Source organism: Caloenas nicobarica, chromosome 5 (assembly GCF_036013445.1).
Source record: "Caloenas nicobarica isolate bCalNic1 chromosome 5, bCalNic1.hap1, whole genome shotgun sequence".
Classification (NCBI taxonomy): domain Eukaryota; kingdom Metazoa; phylum Chordata; class Aves; order Columbiformes; family Columbidae; genus Caloenas; species Caloenas nicobarica.
This window is the reverse complement of record NC_088249.1, coordinates 4,144,406-4,165,771: the sequence shown is the minus strand read 5'-3', so window position 1 is coordinate 4,165,771 and position 21,366 is coordinate 4,144,406. Positions and strand designations below refer to the sequence as shown.

The window sequence follows — 21,366 nt, the reverse complement described above, 5'->3', positions numbered from 1 at the left end:
CTTGTTCAGTCAGAGGTGAAGAGGGGACTTAATGGAAGCCTACGGATACATTGAAGGGGACTTAAAAAGAAGACAGAGCCAAAGTCTTCATGGTAAGAGGCAGGAGATACAACAGGAACAAACTGTGGCATTTTAAGTCCAGATTGGACATCTGCAAAAATTTCTTTGCAGAGACAGGTCACCCAGGTCTCTGTTGTTTTTTACCGCACCGAGCATGATGTCTCGATCACTGTCGGGGTTGTCAGATGCTGCCACACTGGGTGCAGTAAACATCTGAAAGTCCTCTGAGCCAGGATATAGACCTCAGGTCCCCTATATGGAATCAACCGTGGTCTTCTAATTGCCAAAATAAAAAGGGTGGTGCCAGGCAGGCTGTGATGTGAGCAAACATGCTTAGAGAAAACGAAACATGGAGGAACTTCCAAGCACCCGGAATCATCCCTCTCCCATCAGGAACAAAGCTGAGTGTTGAACCCACAAACACCACACGAACCTTCACTGGTGGCTGTGCTAAAGACTCCTAGAACCGAAGTGTGGTGAAAGGATGACAGCTCAGGTGGAAACTCTCCTCTTAAATATCCTTCTGCTTCCTCAATCGTGGCCAGCTTCAGAGGGCAGGAAACTCGGCTCCTATGGAAAGGCAGAGAAACAACATGGGCTGGCTTCTCCTTTATTTTTGGGATGAAGAGACAAAAGGGCAACCTCAATCCAATGATGCTCCAAGCCAATACGACAACCGTTATGTCTCATTAGAGACAAAAATCAGTTGCCCCTGGGAAGGAAGGGCAATGCCTAGTCACAGAATCATGGAATCCCAGGTTGGAAGGGACCTCAAAGATCATCTGGTCCAATCTTTCTTGGCAAAGCACAGTCTAGACAAGATGGCCCAACACCCTGTGCAGCTGCATCTTAAAAGTATCCAGTGTTGGGGAATCCACCCCTTTCCTTGGGAGATTATCCCAATTGCTGGTTGTTCTCACAGTGAAAAACTTCCCTCTTGTGTCCACAGAAAGGCACAGGAGCTGGTTATGGGGAAATGAGACCAGCCCTGAGTCAAACTGGTTGCTCTGAAGATCCTTGAGATCCCCATTAAAAATAACAGGGAAGGAATTCCAGCAAAGAGAGAGGGATGGTGACAACAGATGGATGCACTGTCCAAGAATAGATGTTCCCTGGCATTGAAAAGCACAAAAAGTTATGAAGCTAACTTCCAAACCAGGTCTACAATCAGATCTGACATTATTTTTCCAAAAAGGATTTCCATTACACAGGCCGTGAAGTATCCAGGACATCATCTAGCAGATGTGCCAATCTTACTGCATGGGGACTCATTAACACTTACAGCATGATGAAGTTGGTCAGTTCTTCGGTTCCCCACATGCCATCGTACATCACCGATCGCTCTCCCTTCTCGTAAATCTTGATGGTAGGAAACTGAGTGACGTTCTCCTTTATGCAAATGCCAGGCCAGTCCCAGCAGTTTACCCGAGAGAGTAGAACCCCCTGAGTTCCTAGAATGGAAAACAAATATGCAAATATTATGAAAAAAAAAGGAAAAAAAAAAAGAAAAAAAAGGATTGAAAAAGAGAGCTTTTTGCGGGCTTTTTTGGATATTATCGCATATATTTGTATTAAGGCTGCCAGAACTCCTACTTGCTTTGGCTACAGGGCTGGATCCTAACATGTGGGTGCACTCGGAGCAAGACCAGTTGGGCCACCACGGAGAAGTTACTGGACCATTCCTGGAGCCAAACGCTGCTTTGTGTGGGCAGGACATCAAAATCCAGCCCCTAAGCACACAACTCCTTTGAGTATAGGCTATCTCCCTCCTGAAATCATTCATGGATATGTCTTACACTTTTGAGCATAACAGTAACTATTTCCAGCCTGCGAATATATTCAATACCCCAGCAGGTGTGGACTGATCAAAAAACCAGACCATGGAGAGAATAAACTCAGGGAAGCCACATATTGCACTTCTCAGAAGGAAATTCACAGAGACATTCACATCTGGCTGGCTACTCAAAGGGACACCATGAAACCTTGAGGCAACCATCCAGGAGCATAAAAAGCATAAGAAAAGGTACTGGAAATTCTTTAGAAATAAGGCCAAGACAAAGAAACGATGCAGGCCCTCACTTACAGGAAAGAGGGAAGATACAGCTTGGCATGGAGGAGGCTAATGCACTCAAGGCTTTTTCATTTATTAAGTCAACCAGTACTGAAAAGTGTTTGTTTCATCTAAAGTGTGGAGCTGTTAAAGGTGATGTAAGCAAGAGCAGTGTAATACAGGGTGGCAGTCTGATGGCATTCACCCTGTCCTACCTGTGCTCTCTACAACTACCTGAGAGGAGGTTGGAGCATGGAGGGTGTTGGTCTCTTCTCCCAAGTAACAAGCAACAGGACAAGAGGAAATGGCCTCAGGTTGTGCCAGGGCAGGTTTAGATTGGATATTAGGAGAAATTTCTTCATGGAAAGAGTTTTCAGGCATTGGAACAGGCTGCCCAGGGAAGAGGTGGAGTCACCATCCCTGGAGGGGTTGGTGATGAGGTTCTTAGGGACATGGGTTAGTGCCAGGGTTGGGTTAATGGTTGGACTCAATGATCTTGAGGGTCTCTTCCAAACAAAATGATTCTATGATTTTATACCAGCTGCTCATCTCCAAGCCACTAGCGGGTACCTTTAGGAACTTAAGAAAGAGCCTGAGGTCTCACAGGTAAGGGAGAGGGAAAGGAAGAGCACTGGGAATTACAGAGCAATAAGTCCAACTTTGGTTCCTGAGACAAGTACTAAAAAGTTTTTTTATGGGTCTTACCAAAGTGATAAACTCAAGGGATTCCTAGGCAGTGAACCAAATGAAGGTTGCTTCTCTGCATGCTCTCCATGAGCCCAAGACACAGTGTCTGCAACTCCAGCCTGTCCTTATCAGGCTTTCTTTCATCTGCAGGCTGGGCAAAGACCAGCACATCTGCTGCCGGTCCATGGCTGGGCCTGTGCTGGCAGGAGAACCATCACCAGCTTCACGAGCCACCAGCCCTTGGTTGCCAGCCTCGCCCAACCCGCCTCCTACCTACTTGCAGGCTTGATCAAAGACAATAAGGCTGTGTACAGTCCTCAGGCCATATGTTGTCCATGCCCACTGCAGGAATGCCATACCTCAGACACCTTCATGCCTCCCCTAAATTTGTTTAAACAGGATTCAAGGGTTACATGGGGGAGATGGGATAAAACCTAGAGACGAGTACACACATGGAAGCAAACCATTGCAAAGTGTCCTTCAAAACCCAGGGTCAGGGCAGGTGATGCGGATTTCTCAAGAGTATGGCAGATCAAAACAGCCATGCTTTCTTCTCTGTCTGTCCTGGGCTTGATTCTGATCACTGTTTTCATTAAAGGCCTGGCTGATGGAATAAAACACACACATGCAATCTGCAAACAGTCCCAAGTCCAGAGGGACGGAAAGCAACTTGAAGGGCAAAGGATAAAAACAGCAGTATTCTGTAATGAGAAGGAGGATGCACAGATACCATCAGTGCTGCAGAAAAGGGCAAAGCTCATTCTGGGATGAACTCTCAACAGCGTCTGCAAGATATGGGAGGAAAATGACGCTCTTCTGTCCCAGTGAGACCTCTGCAGAGCCCAGCAAGTCAGCCTGGGAAACATATTTTTGGAAAGGTGTAAGCAGATCAAGTTTGGAAGACGCGCCTCCTGAAGAAAAACGAGGTATTAAAACAAGCTTCTGAGAACAAAGCACAGCTGAGTCTTTTTGGCAGAGAAGTTGTGGAAGGGTTTTAATCACAGGTTAGAAACATGCCTGCCAGGGATCTCCACAGACAAGGGTGAAGGCAGAGGTGACTTTAGCATCTGCTACTACCCCCTATCCTATGTCCTTGGCATCCCTACCGGACCATTATCTGCAACCTTCATTTGAGGTTGTGCTTTGCAGATCTTTCACATGAGAAGTTCGCTGCTGGTCTGCCTTGTGTCAAATGCATGTACAAGAAAAAGCAAGCGGCAGCACGGAGCTAAGGGTCTGCAATTCCACTCAGTCAGGAGTTGTCAAAACACCCGAACGAGAGCAGAAATGGTTTGTGTCATTCTCCAGGCTCTGAAATAACATCTCAGATTAAAAGCTTGTGCCTGGATTTATTTCACACCTTGGATCCAGCATGGCTGGTTCTCATCATCCATTACCACATAATCTTGTGTCTTGCCCAACTCTGAAAAATAACACCATGGAAATAAGGCTTTGATGTCTTGTTAAAATTGAGTTGCAAGGCTGCTCTAATGTCCCTAAAATATGAGGTTTAGTATTTGGATACTACCCTGGGGGCTTACATACCAAAAGTGACCATGATTTCCAAAGGAGCCCCAGTTGGCCTGAGGAACACTTTGTCCAGGACGATCACTCTCCCACCCTAATCTGCACCATATTATCAATTACTGAACAAGCAGCAGTGTCAGGAGTTGAGTAACTCAGCAATAGACTGTTCAGCTCTGTGGTCACTGTTGAGCTGCTGGATGGGAAAAAAGGCAAAAGAAGAACACAAGAGCCTTCTGTTCTGTGATTCTAGGTGCTACCAAAACTGGCAACAGCGAGAACCTCTGTCCTAGGGGTCTTATAAAACCAGGACAAGACAAATCACCAAGGCTACAGGTAACAAGAAAATTCAAGAATCCATTAAGTGTCTAATCCTTCAGAGGACAGGACTGGCATTAGAAACAGTTCACCTGAAGAGCTGGTCCAAAGGCTATAAGATGAAAGAGAAGTTATGTGTGATGTGCCGCACTTCAAGGGGAGGAATCCAATGTGGAATGGGAAATTATATCCGAACAGCATCACACAGTGGACTCCTAAATCCTCACTTCAGATTTAGGTTCCGTGAATATACATTTCTAAATCACGCAGGTGATTTTCATGCCTTTGAACTACAACTTCGGACTCCTGTCTTTGGAACTCATTGGTCTAGAAGACTCCAGAAGAACACAAGAGGGAAGCAGAACTGGTTTGCAACACAGTGTATTGCTCTTCTTAGATACTAGTTTCCTCTCTTCTTTGCAAAAAAGGCCAGTTCAGCAAGACAGAGATGCTTCTCCTGATGTCTTGATAGATTTGACCTCTCAACAACGGAAAAACACTTGGGGGGCTATAAACTTAATTTTGTGATGATCTGCTGAACATCTGTTACAGGGTGATTCACGGGGTCATTCCAGCCTCCAGCCTCCTCCATTCCCTTGCATTTGATCTCATGTGGCCTGTTCTCAGGACCATTTTGCACAGAGAACTGGCAACAAAAGCGGGACCTGGTTCTACAACCAAAATGTGCTTTCTAGAGCAGATGATTCATGGCTTAGACAGCTTGTCTGGGCTTCTCAGCCCTTAGGAAGAAAGCTCCACCCCAAAGGGCAGACAGGAATACCAGCGCTGCTGGGGGATCTGAGGGAGCGCCACAAACATCACCATGTTTTATTTTCAGTCCTGCACAGCTCAAGCTCTTCTTCTTGATCCAGATTTCTGTCCCTTGCTCTGGCGTATCTTCCTTCTCCCTGATCATAACTGAGGACCCTCCTAGGATGAGAGGAAATGGCCTCAAGTTGCACCAGGGGAGGTTCAGATTGGATCTTGGGAACAATTTCTTCCCGGAAAGGGCTGCCGGGCATTGGAACAGGCTGCCCAGGGCAGTGGTTGAGTCACCATCCCTGGAGGGGTTTAAAAGATGTGGAGATGAGGTTCTCAGGGACATGGGGTAGTGCCAGGGTTGGGTTAACAGTTGGACTCAATGATCTTGGGGGTCTCTTCCAACCAAAATGATCCTATGATTCTACGCTTTTAGGTCTTCCAGCTCCTCTGGTAGCTCTGCCTGGGACTGAGGCTCCCTCAGCAGCAGAGGCAAAGGATCTCCACGTCTTCAAATCCACTAACACAGCCGTTCCGTGTCCTCTCCAAGGCCACGGCAGGGAAAGCAGACTGGAGTCATTCCACAGGTCACATCTGGCCTGGGAGTCTTTGGTGGGACCTCACTGATCACAGAGGAAAGGCTCTGACCCCAATCAGTTCCTAATCTCTGTTGAGAATCTGCCTGTGGCTGCTTCCATGTACCAAGATTGTTATCAGATGATTCAAAAAACACATGGTGAAGCTCAGGAAGAGGCAGGGTTTCATCCACTGACCCTCCCAGGTTGCTCCTCAGACTGCCAGAGAGTCTAAAACAAACTCCAAACCATCAACAACCATAATGTCTCTAACAACAACCCTCCCCGAGCTTTCCTGTTTATTCCCAGGATTTCAGTCCAGATCAAAGCTGCTGGTGACTTTGCTTCATGCAAACTATGAATGCAAAAACACTTTCATCCAAACCACAGCACAGTCCGCAGCGTTCCCAGGAGGGTTTCTCGTAAGAAACTCCCACTGTATCTTCTTCCCAGAAAGCTGGCTGGGTCCTCTGCAGGCTCTATATCACAGGATCACAGAATGGTTGGGGTTGGAAGGGACCTCTGGAGATCATCCAGTCCAACCCATCTGCTAAAGCAGGATTTCTGTGGCTGCCTGTGAGACTTCCCATGTAATTAAGCCAGTCTCCAGGTCCTGAAGGCACCGCCACTGTAAATTCTTCCTCTGACACCATCCTGCTCTGGTGGATCTGGGCCTGCCCACACCTGTCCATCACACTTCTCACCAAAGCCAGAGCCAATTTCTGCTCCTTTCCAGAACAAGTACTTTCAAGGACAGGAGATCTGATGTGCTACCCAGCACTTTGGTTTGCTGTTCAGTGTGTAGTGCATCTCCTTGCTCTGTGCAGGACCTAGCACTGAGGGGCACAAACAGCACCCTGTTCCTGTGATGGATGCTACAGTGCCTGCTGTTTGCCCTCTCCCCTGGTGCAAAGCCCATCCTGTGTCACCCACTGCTGCTAGTGCTCTGCCCTGGGCCTCCCCTTGCTCCACCACCATCATCATCATCACCATCACCCATCACACAGACACTGTGCCCACCAACACCATCATCATCACCACCATCATCCATCACGCAGTCACTATGCCTACCAACATCATCATCACTGCCACCACCATCATCCATCACACTGTCAGTATGCCCACCAACATCACCATCACCACCATCACAATCATCCATCGCGCTGTCGCTGTGCCCATCATTATCACCATCATACATCAGTCACCGTGCCCACCGGTATGACCATCATCATCACTATCATCCATCACTCTGTCACTGTGCCCACCAACATCACCATCAACGTCATCACCACCATCACCATTATCCACCACACTGTCATAGTGCCCACCAGCATCACCACCTCAGCTGCAAGGCAGTTTGGGCAGCTGGTGTGTACCAATTTACACCAACAACACGAGGTGACGGCAGCAGGCCGCATTCCTAGTCCCGTGACTTTATAGAGGCACAAACGAAATCCCCAAATAAGAACCAAAGGACTCTTCCCAAGCAGCCTGATGTGGGTGTGCCTTCCTTAAGGGTTTGGAAAATCAAAACTAGCATATTCTGGGTGAGGGAGTGAAGTACCACCAATATCCTCAGTCTTCTGGTTCCTGCTGCCAGGGCAGGTGCATGCCAGGTGTCAAGCATTCAGACCTGTGGCTCCTTACCTTTCAGGTGATCAGCCACCTCGGTGTAAGACTGCAGCACTGCCAGAGACACTGCTTCCCCTGAAACACAGGAGAGACACAGCCCTGAGGGACACAGAGGTGACAGACCAGCCCCACCTTGCTCTCTGACAAAGTCACATTATGATTCTCTGCACCCTGAGGTGCTTTGAGCTCTGAAAGACTTGAAAAAAATACAGAAAATTGGACTTTATGCTTCTGTGCAGCAGACAGCAACCGGGTTGTCTAGGCTAACACGAGCCTATGCTACCACTATTTCCCCTCTTGTTCTACATTCGGTCCCTGTAAAATGAAGGTTATAAACCCATGAACATTGATTTCTTCTGTAGTGAGAGATATTGTCTTCACACTGCATCACTCAATGAGAAAAACTGATTTAATCTGATTGCTAATGTTGGGTGGAGGCACATGGGGCAGGAAACGGCATTTATTTATAGTTAAAACTTTTCTACAGGATCACCATATTACAGAAAGCATGGTGAGCAGCACAAGCTTAGAGAAGGGACCACCAGGCCACATATCATACTCACAGCTGGCATAAAACATCACCACCGTGCGGGCAGTCTCCAAGAGGGCAGAGTGGAAAGTCTCCTCTGTCAGAGTAAGGATTTGCTCCAGGGGCAGCTCTCGCTTCTTGTCCCTGGAAACTGCTTCCATCACTTGATCATCTTGAATATCTGCAAGGGATGCACAGCTGAGCATGAATATGGGTACGTGCACAGGACAGAGGGATCTGCAGCTCCCAGTTCCAGCCCATCGGCATGTTTTAGTGAGGCAGTACCTCTCAGCAGAGACGTGGTGACTGTCAGTAGTGGGTAATTGCCTGATATGGAGGAGTGAAACCACAAACCAAGACACACGCACGAACTGATCAAAATACACTCAGAATCACAGAATGGTTTGGGTTGGAAGGGACCTTCCTAGTTCATCCAGTGCCCCCCCTGCCATGAGCAGGGACATCTGCACCAGCTCAGGTTGCTCAGAGCCCCGTCCAGCCTGGCCTGGGATGTCTCCAGGGATGGTTCAGCCACCACCTCTCTGGCCAACCTGGGCCAGGCTCTCATCACCCTCACTGCAAAAAGTTTCTTCCTCATGTCTGGCCTGAATCTCCCCTCCTTTAGTTTAAAACCATCACCCCTTGTCCTACAGCAACAGGCCCTGCTAAAAAGTCTGTCCCCATCTTTCCTACTGGCCCCTTTTAAGTACGGAAAGGCCGCAATAAGGTCTTCCCGGAGCTTCTCTTCTCCAGGCTGAACCTCCCAACTCTCTCAGTCTGTCCTCACAGCAGAGGTTATCCCATCTTATCCACTTATCACACCTCACACCAGTTGTGCCCTCTGATTTGAACACTATTCTTCAAGCATGTTGGCTCCTCTAGGATCCTGCACCACATTTTATGGGAAAACAAAACCAATTTTGTTTGGAAAACAAATGTGTTTTCAAGGAAACATTGCAAAGGCCAGTGTTTTCTCCCTGGGGAAGGCAAGTCTGGAACAGCTCTTAGACAAACACATCTCAAACCTTTCCAAAGGGACTGATAATTCTGAGACGCTTCATCTGACGCTTAAAGAGGAGCCAGCGTTGGGTGCACTTGAAACCCTCACACCTCTGAAGCTGGATGCACTCAAGCAGAATCATCCCTCTGCCTCATGCAGCACCTCTGCAACTGTTCCTTTAACAACTGTTGATTTTCTTCCCTGGTGTTTCCCCTAAAAATTACGCCCGTCTGTCACAAACCTCCAGTGATCTGCAGAAAATACAAGAGCCACTTTGTACGGTATGATGTGACTGTGATGGTTTGCCCGGGATTTGCAAAAGCGTTCTCTGATGTTTTAACAAATGCTTGCTGTTTCTAGCAGATGTTGATTGCACATCCTATCAGATGACAATCAGCTTTTCCCTGTTTAGTTGCGCACCTTGATTGTTATTCTCTTTTTCATCCTCATCCTCCTCGTCCTCCTCCTCATCCTCTTGAATTTGTTTGACCTTGCTCTTGTCTTCCACCAGGGTAATAACTTCATCGGTGTCTTCCAAAGCCAGGTATTTGATTGGCACTCCCTAAAGAAAACAGAATGAATCAGTGAGAGCAAAACATCACCCTCCGCCTATTCTGTCTGCAAACCAAACTCAAGGTTGATGGGGCACCATCACCCAGCTCCTTATTTTTGGGCATATTTCAAAGCTGCTAAACAGAGGAGCTTCTGGGGTATGTTTTTTTGACCCAATTTCACCCGAGCTTGAGTTTTTCTCACTCCAGATTGACTTTTTCTTGCCAGGAAGAAATTGTGGCTATGTGGGATCCTGGAGTGAAGGTGAACACCTGCTCCACCTCCCAGCATCTTCATATAGATCCACCATTGCAAGATAAAGCCCAGTGGCCAAACAGTGAAGGAGAATGGGGAGGTACAGGGTCCTCTTGGCTGTCCCCACTCTAGAGAGGGAAGGCTGGGTCAGAGCAGCCCATCACAGTCTGGGAAACTGGCACAAAAAATCCTTTATCTCATGGAGCTCAACCCAGGAGAAGTGGTCCCAAGTGTACACGGGCTGCCAACCCACGGAAAGAAAAAAGCAAAATGTATTTCTCAGAAATGAGACCTTGTCGGCTTAAAACAAGTTCTGGCACTGTCTCAGTGAAAGGCGCTTCGGAGAAAATGAATTTTATAATGAACTGAGAGGAATGACAAACTGCTGGCACCTCCCATTGGCTCTAAGAGGAGGAACACAACGCGCACATCTCTCACCAGGGCAAGGGAAGCCCTCAGGGGACACCCGGTTTCAGGTCTGATCCTGTATCTCTGCAAATGTGACAGTGCAGGTAATCTGGGGCAATGTGTGCTCCCTGGCATTTGTTGGCACCAAATTCCATCTTGCCTCACAAGCTGGGTCAGGCCCCTCCAGAGTTGAGCTCATCTTGATCAACCTCATTTAACTCACACCCTGCCCTTTTCCCAGATTGCTGCCAGAGGCGTTCGCTTACATCAGTTCAGCACAGACCTTTGGTTGTTTGCTCTTAGTTTCAGCCTCATTTCCTCTCCCATCTTTTCAATGCCTCTCCTAAGGGGCCAATGGCCTTTAGAAGTCCAAATCTCCGGGGAATTTGCATTTGGGCTTCTACCTTCAGTAGTCCGCAACCTTGCGTTGCCTTAAGGTATAATGGAGATGTCACCCTACATTTTGAACCCAAAATAAACACATTTTTGTCTCCTGTAAGCAGGCAAGCTCTGCAGTACCAAACTCAGGCAGTTCCAAATACATGTGGGCATCTTGTGAAAGACACTTCTCCTTGAGCTTCTGGGAAGGCTGTCAAGTAACAACAAAGGTGAGCAACACCCCAAGATAGAGAAATAAGACTTGTACAATGAAGAAATCCAGTATCTAACCTCATCTGGTGTCTTGAGAGCGACGTTTGACCGGAGCAGAATGTTCAAATCTACGAGGTCCCTTCCAAAACACAAAGTGAACATTAGATGGTGTGACGCGTATTCATTCAGCCTGCCTGGCTGACAAGCCCACCTCTCCCAGCAGCACCACGTCCTTATGGACTTGTGCTTCAGTGCCCCAGAGAACTTGCAGGAACCCAGAACCAGCATCAGTGGTGGAGAAACAGGCTCCAAGAGACCTTCTGCTGGGGCTGACACCACGTGTGCTGCATAACGTTACAGGCTCGAGGAAGAGCAGCTGGAAAGCTGCCCAGTGGAAAAGGACCTGGGGGTGTTGGTCAACAGTGGCTGAACATGAGCCTGTGTGTGCTCAGGTGGCCAAAAAGGCCACCAGCATCCTGGCTTTTGCCAGCACTAGTGTGGCCAGCGGGACCAGGGCAGTGACCGTCCCCCTGTGCTGGGCACCAGTGAGGCCAAACCTCAAATTCTGGGGTCAGTTTTGAGCCCCTCACACCAAGAAAGCCCTTGAGGTGCTGGAGCGAGTTGAGAGAAGGGAACGGAGTTGGGGAAGGGGCTGGAGCACAAGTGTGATGGGAGCGGCTGAGGGACCTGGGGGGTTCAGCCTGGAGAACAGGAGCTGAGGGGAGACCTTCTGATCTCTGAACTGCCTGAAAGGAGCTCGAAGCATGGAGGGGGTTGGTCTCTGCTCCCAAGGAACAAGTGATAGGATGAGAGGAAACAGCCTCAAGTTGCGCCAGGGGAAGTTCAGATTGGATCTTGGGAACAATTTCTTCCTGGAAAGGGCTGTGGGGCATTGGAACAGGCTGCCCAGGGCAGTGGTGGAGTCACCATCCCTGGAGGGATTGAACAGATGCAGATATGAGGTTCTCAGGGACATGGGTTAGAGTTGGCCTTGGCAGTGTTGGGTTAATAGTTGGACTTGATGATCTTAAAGGTCTTTTCCAATCGAAATGATTCTATGATTGTATACTTATTTTGCAAGGGGCTTGGATTCCCTTTCTATGAATTTGGGTCTTGCCCATGTGCTGGTAGCCACATCCCAGTACAGTCGATCTGCTGGTGGACTTCAGCTCATGAGTAAACACAGTGACAAAGTGTCTCCATACAGGGAGGTACTACCATGACAAAAAGCTGGGAGAGCCCACGCCCATCCTTCCTCCACCTCCTCCCATCTTCACAGCTTCCAGCAGACATCCCCAAAGGCCAGGTAACCATGTCTCCAGGGGCTGCACACCTCCTTCAGCCAGACACCATGGAAACATTTGCAAACAGAAGCCAGTCTGGTATATGCAGGCTGCTCCAGAGCCCATGGAGTAGACACAAGGGACCAGTGGTCAACCGCAGAGGAAGCCAACAGATCTCCAACGCACAGCTGCCCCATGGCCACCCACAAGCGTGTCTCCTGTCCAGGGGATCAAGCGTGCTGTTCTACCCCATAGAGCCCTTGTTGACTGAGGAGGCACCACTAACTGAGCAGAGAACCCTGCTAAGTCCCAGCACCCATCACCCACAGTCCACCTTCTTTACTGGATCTCCTTCTGCTCTTAAATCGAGGGCAAAACACAAAACCTTCCATCTGTGCTGTTTCTTTTCCAAAAATCTCTCTTAGACTGACTGTTTTTCCACTTCTAAGTCAGCAAGAGATTCAAGCCTTTCTACACCTTCAGCCTGTCTGAAGCCAACCTAATCTGATTGTAGACAAGTCCTTAAATGTGTCATCCTCTCGCAGGATACAACCTAGTTTTACTGCTTCTCATAAAAATGTGAATAAGCCCACTGTCTATTGTCCTGGCGGTGGGGTAACCGAGCTCAGAGTCATCACAAAAACCAAGGAGAACTCCCAAAACACCTGAGAGCAAATACCTGGACAAAAGGGCAACTCCTGCTTTCCCCAAGAGCTGCCAGGCCACAAACTCTGCTGTTCTCCTGTCAGCCTCATAGGTCTCTTTCTGGCTGAGGATGAACACAAGTGGTAGCCCAAGCTGCAAGTGAACGGTGGAAACCTTCTCTGGGTCCTCAGCAACCTCTGTCTGGAGAAAAGACATGGTTATACTGAAGCACATCTCCACACAGTTGAAGGTACCTCAGCTCTTCTCCTGCACAGCCCAAGCCACCATGTGTTCCCCAGTCACAGAAATAAAGACACCCTCGAGAAAAAAACCTCCAACCCCGATTCTAAAACATCCATCAAAGCAGAACCCACACAACCCCAGTTAAACTGTTCCAACCCATCAAGACCCTCCCTGTCAAAAACCTGAGCTTCATTATGCGTTTTTCTGGTGACTTAGCAACTTCAGATGTCAAAACCCCATTAATTTTTATTTACCTGGAATCCAATCCCCAAACCAGTTTGAAAACCCCAGCCTCAACATGCAAGAGCTCCCTTCCTGCCTCAGACATGCTGCTTCATGACGGCACGGAGCTGCTTAATGAGGTTCCTTCCCTCCATGGGCCTCACCCAGAAGGGTGGCAGAAGGAACGATAGAATAGTTTGCATTGGAAGGGACCTTTCAAGGTCATCTAGTCCAACTCCCCTGCAATAAGCAAGGACATCTTCAACTAGAGGAGGTTGCTCAGAGCCCCATCATTTCCCAGCTCATCTATCGACCCCTTCAGGTGGGCAGATGTCACCAGTGGGAACCGGAGGCCTGCTGAAGTTCACAGCCCGGTGGGAAGAGGCGATCGGAGGGAGCCTCCTGGCCCTTGTGCTCACCAATGAATGAATAAGCCATATCGAACACCCCAGGGTGCTGAGCCTCCTGCGGGGAGCCTAGAGGAGTGGTCGAGGACTTTGGGTTTGTCTAGTTTGGAAAAAAGGAGGCTGAGGAGTGACCTCATGGCTCTCTACAGCTTCCTGAGGAGAAGTGGAGAGGGAGCTGCTGAGCTCTCCCTGGGATCCAGTGATAGGACATGGGGGAATGGTTCAAACCTGCACCAGAGGAGGCTTAGGCTGGACTTTAAGAAGCATTTCTTTACCGAGAGGGTGGTCAAACACTGCAACAGGCTTCCTAGAGAGGTGGTCGATGCCCCAAGTCTGCCAGTGTTTAAGAGACATTTGCACAATGCCCTTAATAATTTGCTTTAACTTGTGGTCAGCTCTGAAATGGTCAGGCAGTTGGACCAGATGATCATTGTAGGTCCCTTCCAACCAAACTATTCCATTCTATTCTATACTGTTCCATTCCAGATGTCCCAGTGAAGTCCAAGGGGCACCTCCACCCCATCCCCACTCATGGTGCTCACAGACAACTGGAGGAGCACACACTGGTGCCAGGGTCTCCCTGGAAAGCTCTAAGCGAGCTGAGCAGTGCAATGGAGTGTCGCTCCCATCCAGCTCCATGCCTGGTCCTTGCTTGGACCCAACCTGGGAGCTTTGTCGTGACCTTCACGAGGAAGGGGCAGATTCTCGCCCTCAGCTCACACCTCCCTCATCCTCACACCCACCCCAGCTGCCCTCATGCCCACCAGCCCAGGTGCCTCCTCTTCCCCAGTCCTACCACCAGAGGAGCTCCCATGAGCTTGAGGTGCCTGTGGATGTTGACCAAGGTCAGCGTCTGCTCCATGGCTGTCCTCCTGCAGGGCTGTGCCAGGTCTGTGGCCCGCTGGCAGTGGCAGAACAAGAGCCGGGCAGATGACACACCAGGCTCATCATTGCTGGGAGAGAAAACAAAACCCATGCTGAGCTAGGCATCCACTGTAGGGTTTTAATACACCCTGAAAGAATACACCATATTTGTTGACATCTTTTACAGGGCAGATGATCCTCAACTTCAGGGTTTGGCAGGCTCGTGGGACATCTTCAAGAGCCCTACTACTGACAGGTAAAATTGTGTCCCAGCGCCTTTCAAAACTGTGCTGAATATCTAGTGAAAACCCTGGTTCACCAGGTATAAAAGACGTCAGTCCCAGAATATTTGGTTTAAGAAGGACACAAATTGAGCTTTTCTCAGTGGGACCAGCCATATCACTCCAGTGGAGATCCTGGCAGGACGACAGCTGAAGTACAGCTTTGCTCATGTCTTTTTACCTTACTGATGACATCTTACAGACTGTATAAGGAATATTGCACCTTTTGAACAGCACTGCTTTTGGCTGTGCCAAAGGAAGCAGCGAGATTGAGTTCCCTGGGTGGTTCAGGGGTTAGTGGTTCCTGCTCTGATACCATCACGGGTGTTAGCCTGGAGGTCAGCTTTGGGAGGTCACATCTCCTTTCTTACACACCCATTCCCCACCTCTAAAATAGGGATCACCTTCTTCATAAAGGACTTTAGGATCGCCTTATGGAAGAGTAGTCTGTAGTATTAGGACACCAAAGCCTGACGCCCTGGTTGGCTGAAAGCTGTTCATGTTGTGTGAAGCTGCCACCATTTCATCAGCTAAGGAGATGGTCTGCTGGCGTCTTCTCCTTTCAGGAGAATGAAGCCAATTGCTGTCCAAATGACAACCGTGCCATCTAGTGGCAACCACAAAATGCTATCCCTGATCAAAATCCTGCGAGGACATGATGGCACCTCGGGAAGAGACTGCTTGGATGCCTACTCTGGTGTTATCTGTGAAAGCAGGCAGATGGTTGGACAAATGCTTTGCTGAAGACGCAACATGCTACATGGTATTCCCACCTTCCTCTGTTTCCTGACTGCAGTAGGTCACATCAGCAGCAAGCGGCATTGAAGGACCTGCCCTTCTAATGCAGCTCCTCCTGCTCCAGCTCCAGTGAAGCCATTGGGTGGGATGTCCCAAATGCAACACTCCAGGGAGCAGAGTCTCATGCAGCTGAACTGCAGAACTCACTGCTGCCAGAAGCTGCAGAGATGAAAACTAAAAATGTGTTTTAAAAAATCTGGTGGCTGTTAACTCCACGATATAGGTTCAGTTGCCACCTCTGAGAGTCCGAAAACCTCTGAGGGCCAGAAGATGGGAGGCTAGTGGCAACACATGTCCATGTCCTCAGACCCCTTTGGGAAGCACCTATGGAGCTGGGTGTGCTTTGCTCCAACCCACTACAGCAGTTCTTACCCTTCTCAGCTGGCCAGACTTGATCATCAAAGCACAAACACGAGTGTTTTAAGACTCTAACATCAGGCACATCAGCCTGGCTGAGGTTTGATCAGTCAGCTCTGGAAAGGAGAGAGTGGGCTCTTCTATAAAATCTCACAAACAGTATGGCTAGACCAAGTCCAGGAACACAAGCAGCAGCTGGTTTCGGAAAAACAAAACAGATCTGACTGTCCACCCTTGGCATCACATCCTAACACCATCCCAGATTTGATCTGGGAAGCTGAGAAACCACAAATAGAACAAATGGTGCTAGGAAGCAGCTCTCCCTGGTGTATGTGGGTATCTGCGTGTGTTTGGACATACCCAGTGTCTTTTGACAGCGTCGCCTCAGTTGTCAGAACAAACTGGTGGACAGTCCCGTAGACAAAAGCGGCCTCCATCACAGCTCTGTGCTCTGGAAAGAGAAAGGCAAGACAAACTCATCTCAGCTCCTTTCAGTTCTCCTTCTTCATCCTCCCCAGTTGCAAACATCGACGCCCAGGCTTTCAAAAACCCTTGATAAAAAGTCACGTCTGTCTGAAGAAACGCTATGATGATAACCAAGTAACTGGAGCTCAAGCCCGTTGCTGACCCCCAGTAAACACACAGATGGTGTAAATGAACCCATTTTACTGCATAACCAGAGATATGCCAACGGGTTTTATTTATTTATTAAGACAGCAACCACTGGCTTGCTTTCCATCTCATGTCCATCTCTGAATCATAGTGTCACTTTGGTTGGAAGAGACCCTCAAGATCGAGTCCAATCATTAACCCAACCCTAGCACTAACCCATTTCCCTGAGAATCTCATCTCCGCACCTTTTAAACCCCTCCAGGGATGGTGACTCCACCACTGCCCTGGGCAGCCTCTTCCAATGCCCAACAACCTTTTCCAGGAAGAAATTGTTCACAAGATCCAATCTGAACTTCCCCTGGCACAACTTGAGGCTGTTTCCTCTTGTCCTATCACTTGTTCCTTGGGAGAAGAGACCAACCTCCTCCATGCACCAAGCTCCTTTCAGGCAGTTCAGAGATCAGAAGGTCTCCCCTCAGCTCCTGTTCTCCAGGCTGAACCCCCCAGGTCCCTCAGCCGCTCCCATCACACTTGTGCTCCAGCCCCTTCACCACGTTGGCCTGTTTGTGTGCTCCCAGCAAATGTTTGAAACATTTCTGAATGTTTGTGTGCTCCCAGCAGAACTTTTCTGGTGTAACTGGTCCCTTTGAGAATACAGCAAGACAGACAGAGGTGGACAACTTGTGCCTAGGTGGCCCTTTCAGGTTTCCTTGATCCTCCATTTCCAGGATTTTGGGTCAGAGACCCAGTTCCCTTTCACTTTAGTAGGAAAAACTCTGGGAGGAGACCAAAGATGAAAAGCTGAGCGTTAATACCTGCTGTCCCAGTAGCTGGTACGTAGGCAAAGACCATGTTCGACCTCCCTTTTAACATATTTTCAATGTTCTGAAGATCCGCCAATGTTTCAACATATTTAACTTCATTAAAGAGCAGGGCGCTGAGGAGTCAGAAGAAACTCATTAGCAAGTGCTTTCTTTCAAGAGCAAATTTACAGCCACATAACAGTGATGGGAAAAACAAGGTAAAATTCCAGCTTCTTGCTGGTAGATTGAAGGTTCACAGCCAAATACAGCTGTCCAGATGTGTGTTGGTCAATCATCTTAAGGACACAGGTTTAACAGGGTCAAACGATACCAAAGCGAGAATGATCCTTCTGCTTGGCTGAGAGCTGCCCCTGCAATATGTGAGGTTTGTATTTATGCAAAACTTTCTATCAAGAAGTGAAAATGGAAAGTCAATTATTTCACAGAGATGAATCTGGTTTGTACTTACAATAAAACATTTGCGACAATGGAGTTCACATCAAACAAGGCATCGGTGGGGAACTCTCTGATCAGCACGTTACCTCTGGGGAGGGAGGAAAGAGTATCACCAGAGAAACTACGAAAAATTAACTACATGTACTCAGTTTTCACCCTGCTGAATACCTCCAGATATCTGCTGGCAGGTAGGGCTAGAAAGAAAACGCCAGGACTGAATTTGGGAATTTTGTAGGAATAGGTGTCCAGGCAATGCTGTTTTGTTCAAGTCACCTCTGTCATTGCCATTTCACTAGCACAGACTGACACAGGATCTCCATATACCAACATCACCCTACAGACCCCCACCACCAGAGGAAATGTTTCTGTGAGTCATGTACAACAGCCAGTGAGAACTGAGCTGATACATGGAGAAGCTTCCATCTGACATCCCACGGATAATTCAAGAGCTAAACCTTCTTATCCAAGGCAGATCATAGTATCATAGAATTGTTTTGGTTGGAAAAGATCTTTAAGATCAAGTCCAATCATTAACCCAACACTGCCAAGGCCATCACTAAACTTTGTCTGTAAGTGCCACATCTCTGCATCTGTTCGACCCCTCCAGGGATGGTGACTCCACCACTGCCCTGGGCAGCCTGTTCCAATGCCCCACAGCCCTTTGGGGAAGAAATTGTTCCCCAGATCCAACCTCAACCTCCCCTGGCGCAACTTGAGGCCGTTTCCTCTGGTCCCGGCGCTTGTTCCTGGGGAGCAGAGCCCGACCCCCCCTGGCTCCAAGCTCCTTTCAGGCAGGTCAGAGATCAGAAGGTCTCCCCTCAGCTCCTGTTCTCCAGCTGAACCCCCAGCTCCCTCAGCCGCTCCCATCACACTTGTGCTCCAGCCCCTTCACCAGCTCCGTTCCCTTCTCTCAACTCGCTCCAGCACCTCAAGGTCCTGAGGGGCCCAAAACTCACCCCAGGATTCGAGGTTTGGCTTCACCAGTGCCCAGTCAAGGGGGACGGTCACTGCCCTGGGCCTGCTGGCCACACCAGTGCTGATATAAACCAGGATGCTATTAATCACACCAATGGGAAGAGGACCCAAGAGTGTTTCTTTCTAGGAGTAGATCCAAAGCCTAGTGGGCTGAGTGTAAGTCTGGAATCCTGGTGGTGGGACGGACAGAAGAACACTGATGGAGGATTTCTCTTGTGATTTCATGCAGCAGCACAACCCTCTGCAGCTCAAGAGGAACATGGGGCAGGATGGGAGGTTTTGCAGTGAGGAAAAAGCATGTATTTTGTGTGTGTTGGACCTTTTGGGGGTACTTTTCACTAAACTATATGTCACTGATGTCCTCATGGCTCCTCTCTTCCTACAGAGACATCTCTGATCACTGACAGCATTCCCTGCACACATTCGCACTGGAAAGCAATCCCAGTGTGGTGCCCAGAAAATCTCCCTCACCTGAACAGATAGGCTTTCTTTAATGCGTTTTCTTTTCCACAGTATCTTGAAACATCCTCTTTGGGACAATTAACCTAGACATTGAAAGCATGGAATTAGACATTCAGCTCCACAAATGACTACAAACATACAGCACTACAGCTTTCTTCCATTCAAGAGTGTAAATAAAGCTTTTCCAAACCTGCTGGGAGAGAAAATACAATAAAATGGAGTCCAGAGCTTGGGACTGGATTTTGTACTACAGGTCTCCAGTTCAGCCAGCCTTGAATTAGGTCAGATGGGATCAAGAGATCTTATGATCTGCCCAGCACATTTAAAGCAACAGATCTCTGCTTGCTCATTAAACTCAGCCTGTATCTGGAGGAAATTAAATACATACACACACATATATAAGCACTTCTCATCCTCTAGTTACGCTTGCCTGAATTTGTAACTCCCTCACCTAAATCAGCATAAAGTTTCAGCGAAAAAATCCCTTTGTAGGAAATATTTATTGCACTGAATTAAAAAGAAGTGAACCGACCCCATCCATCATTCCTTGCAGGCTGAGGTGGCAGGAGGAGCTGTGGAGGGGTTGGGCAAGTCCCAGCTTCTGACTAAGACTCCGTCCAGGAGTTCCTTTAGTTCCACCTTTGGGTGTTCTGTGATTTTGCACTGGGCCTTGGGGCCTTTCTGCCTTTTTGGCCTTTTCTTTCTCTCCCCGGATCGGCCGTTCAGGACCAAGGTGTTCTCTTCCCATGACTGGCTGCTCCACGCGGATGGAGCTCGTGAGGAATTGCACTGAGTATCACTTATTTTTAATGTATGTATTTCTATATATTACTAGTATAAATACATTAGTATTAGTTATTTTATTAAACTGGTTTTTATCTCAATCCATGAGTTCATCCCTTCTCTTTTGACTCTCTCCCCTACTTGGCGGCGGGGTGAGGGGAGTGAGTGAGCGGCTGTCATGGTTTTGATTGCTGGCTTGGGTTAAACCTCTGCTTCGCTTACTGTGTTTGGAGACACAGGCACAACATAACTGCTCTGGGACACAGGAACCTGCCCGTGTCCCATGGGCAGAAGGTGTGACACAACCCACGAGGAGCAGATGGAAGGCCAGGGGAAGGGATAAAATGGGATGTCCTGTGCAGCCAACACCTGCTTTCTTAGAAATGTAGAATCATAGAATGGTTTGGGTGGGAAGGGACCTTCCAAGCTCATCCAGTGCCACCCCTGCCATGAGCAGGGACATCTGCACCAGCTCAGGTTGCTCAGAGCCCCGTCCAGCCTGGCCTGGGATGTCTCCAGGGATGGTTCAGCCACCACCTCTCTGGCCAACCTGGGACAGGTTCTCACCAGCCTCAGTGTCAACAATTTCTTCCTCATGTCTGGCCTGAATCTCCCCTGCTTTAGTTTAAAACCATCACCCCTTGTCCTATCGCAACAGGCCCTGCTAAAAAGTCCGTCCCCATCTTTCTTATCGGCCCCTTTTAAGTCCAGAAAGGCCACACTAAGGTCTCCCCAGAGCTTCTCTTCTCCAGCTGAACAGCCCAGCTCTCTCAGCCTGTCCTCCCAGCAGAGCTGTTCCAGCCTCGATCATTCCTGTGGCCCTTCTTACAGGGTCCCACTGCTGTCAGTCCCCAAGGTGGGTCGAGAGAAGCTCTGGTCACCCCGCAGGAAACCCTGCAGAAATAATCTGCAGAAATAGCCTGTCCCACTCCTCGTCCCCCATTTACCTTCATCACCGAAATGCCATAGTCCTGAAGGGCCTCGACCGAGTTCTCAATCTGCTCCAAGAAGGGCTGGGTGCCAGGAGAAACTGAAACAACAAATAAAAAGATGGTTTCCACCCCTTTCCCTTACGGATGAAGCCAAGGAGAGTACCTTCAGGGCAAGCACTGTCCATGCTCTGGCGTGGTAACATGCTGAGGTCCCCATGAGAACATCCCTGGGACAACATCCCCAGGACATCCCAGCAGACCTGAGCAGGGCAAACGGGGAGCTGTGGTGTGCTGCTGGTGGAG

At 48.7% G+C, this 21,366-nt stretch overlaps 1 protein-coding gene across 1 annotated transcript in view; it reads right to left on the bottom strand.

Annotated features, from left to right (window-relative positions):
• TXNDC16 (thioredoxin domain containing 16) overlaps positions 1-21,366 on the bottom strand; it is a 41,443-nt gene that overhangs the window by 13,217 nt on the left and 6,860 nt on the right. The window contains exons 3-15 of the mRNA XM_065635638.1: positions 21,079-21,161; positions 19,358-19,431; positions 17,925-17,999; positions 17,468-17,589; positions 16,401-16,491; positions 14,537-14,693; positions 12,903-13,069; positions 11,019-11,079; positions 9,555-9,696; positions 8,169-8,315; positions 7,621-7,680; positions 1,343-1,511; positions 494-630 (exon numbers count right to left, since the gene is read on the bottom strand). Of these exons, the coding sequence (XP_065491710.1) occupies positions 494-630; positions 1,343-1,511; positions 7,621-7,680; positions 8,169-8,315; positions 9,555-9,696; positions 11,019-11,079; positions 12,903-13,069; positions 14,537-14,693; positions 16,401-16,491; positions 17,468-17,589; positions 17,925-17,999; positions 19,358-19,431; positions 21,079-21,161 (1,485 nt within the window). The remainder of the gene's footprint in view (positions 1-493; positions 631-1,342; positions 1,512-7,620; positions 7,681-8,168; positions 8,316-9,554; positions 9,697-11,018; positions 11,080-12,902; positions 13,070-14,536; positions 14,694-16,400; positions 16,492-17,467; positions 17,590-17,924; positions 18,000-19,357; positions 19,432-21,078; positions 21,162-21,366) is intronic.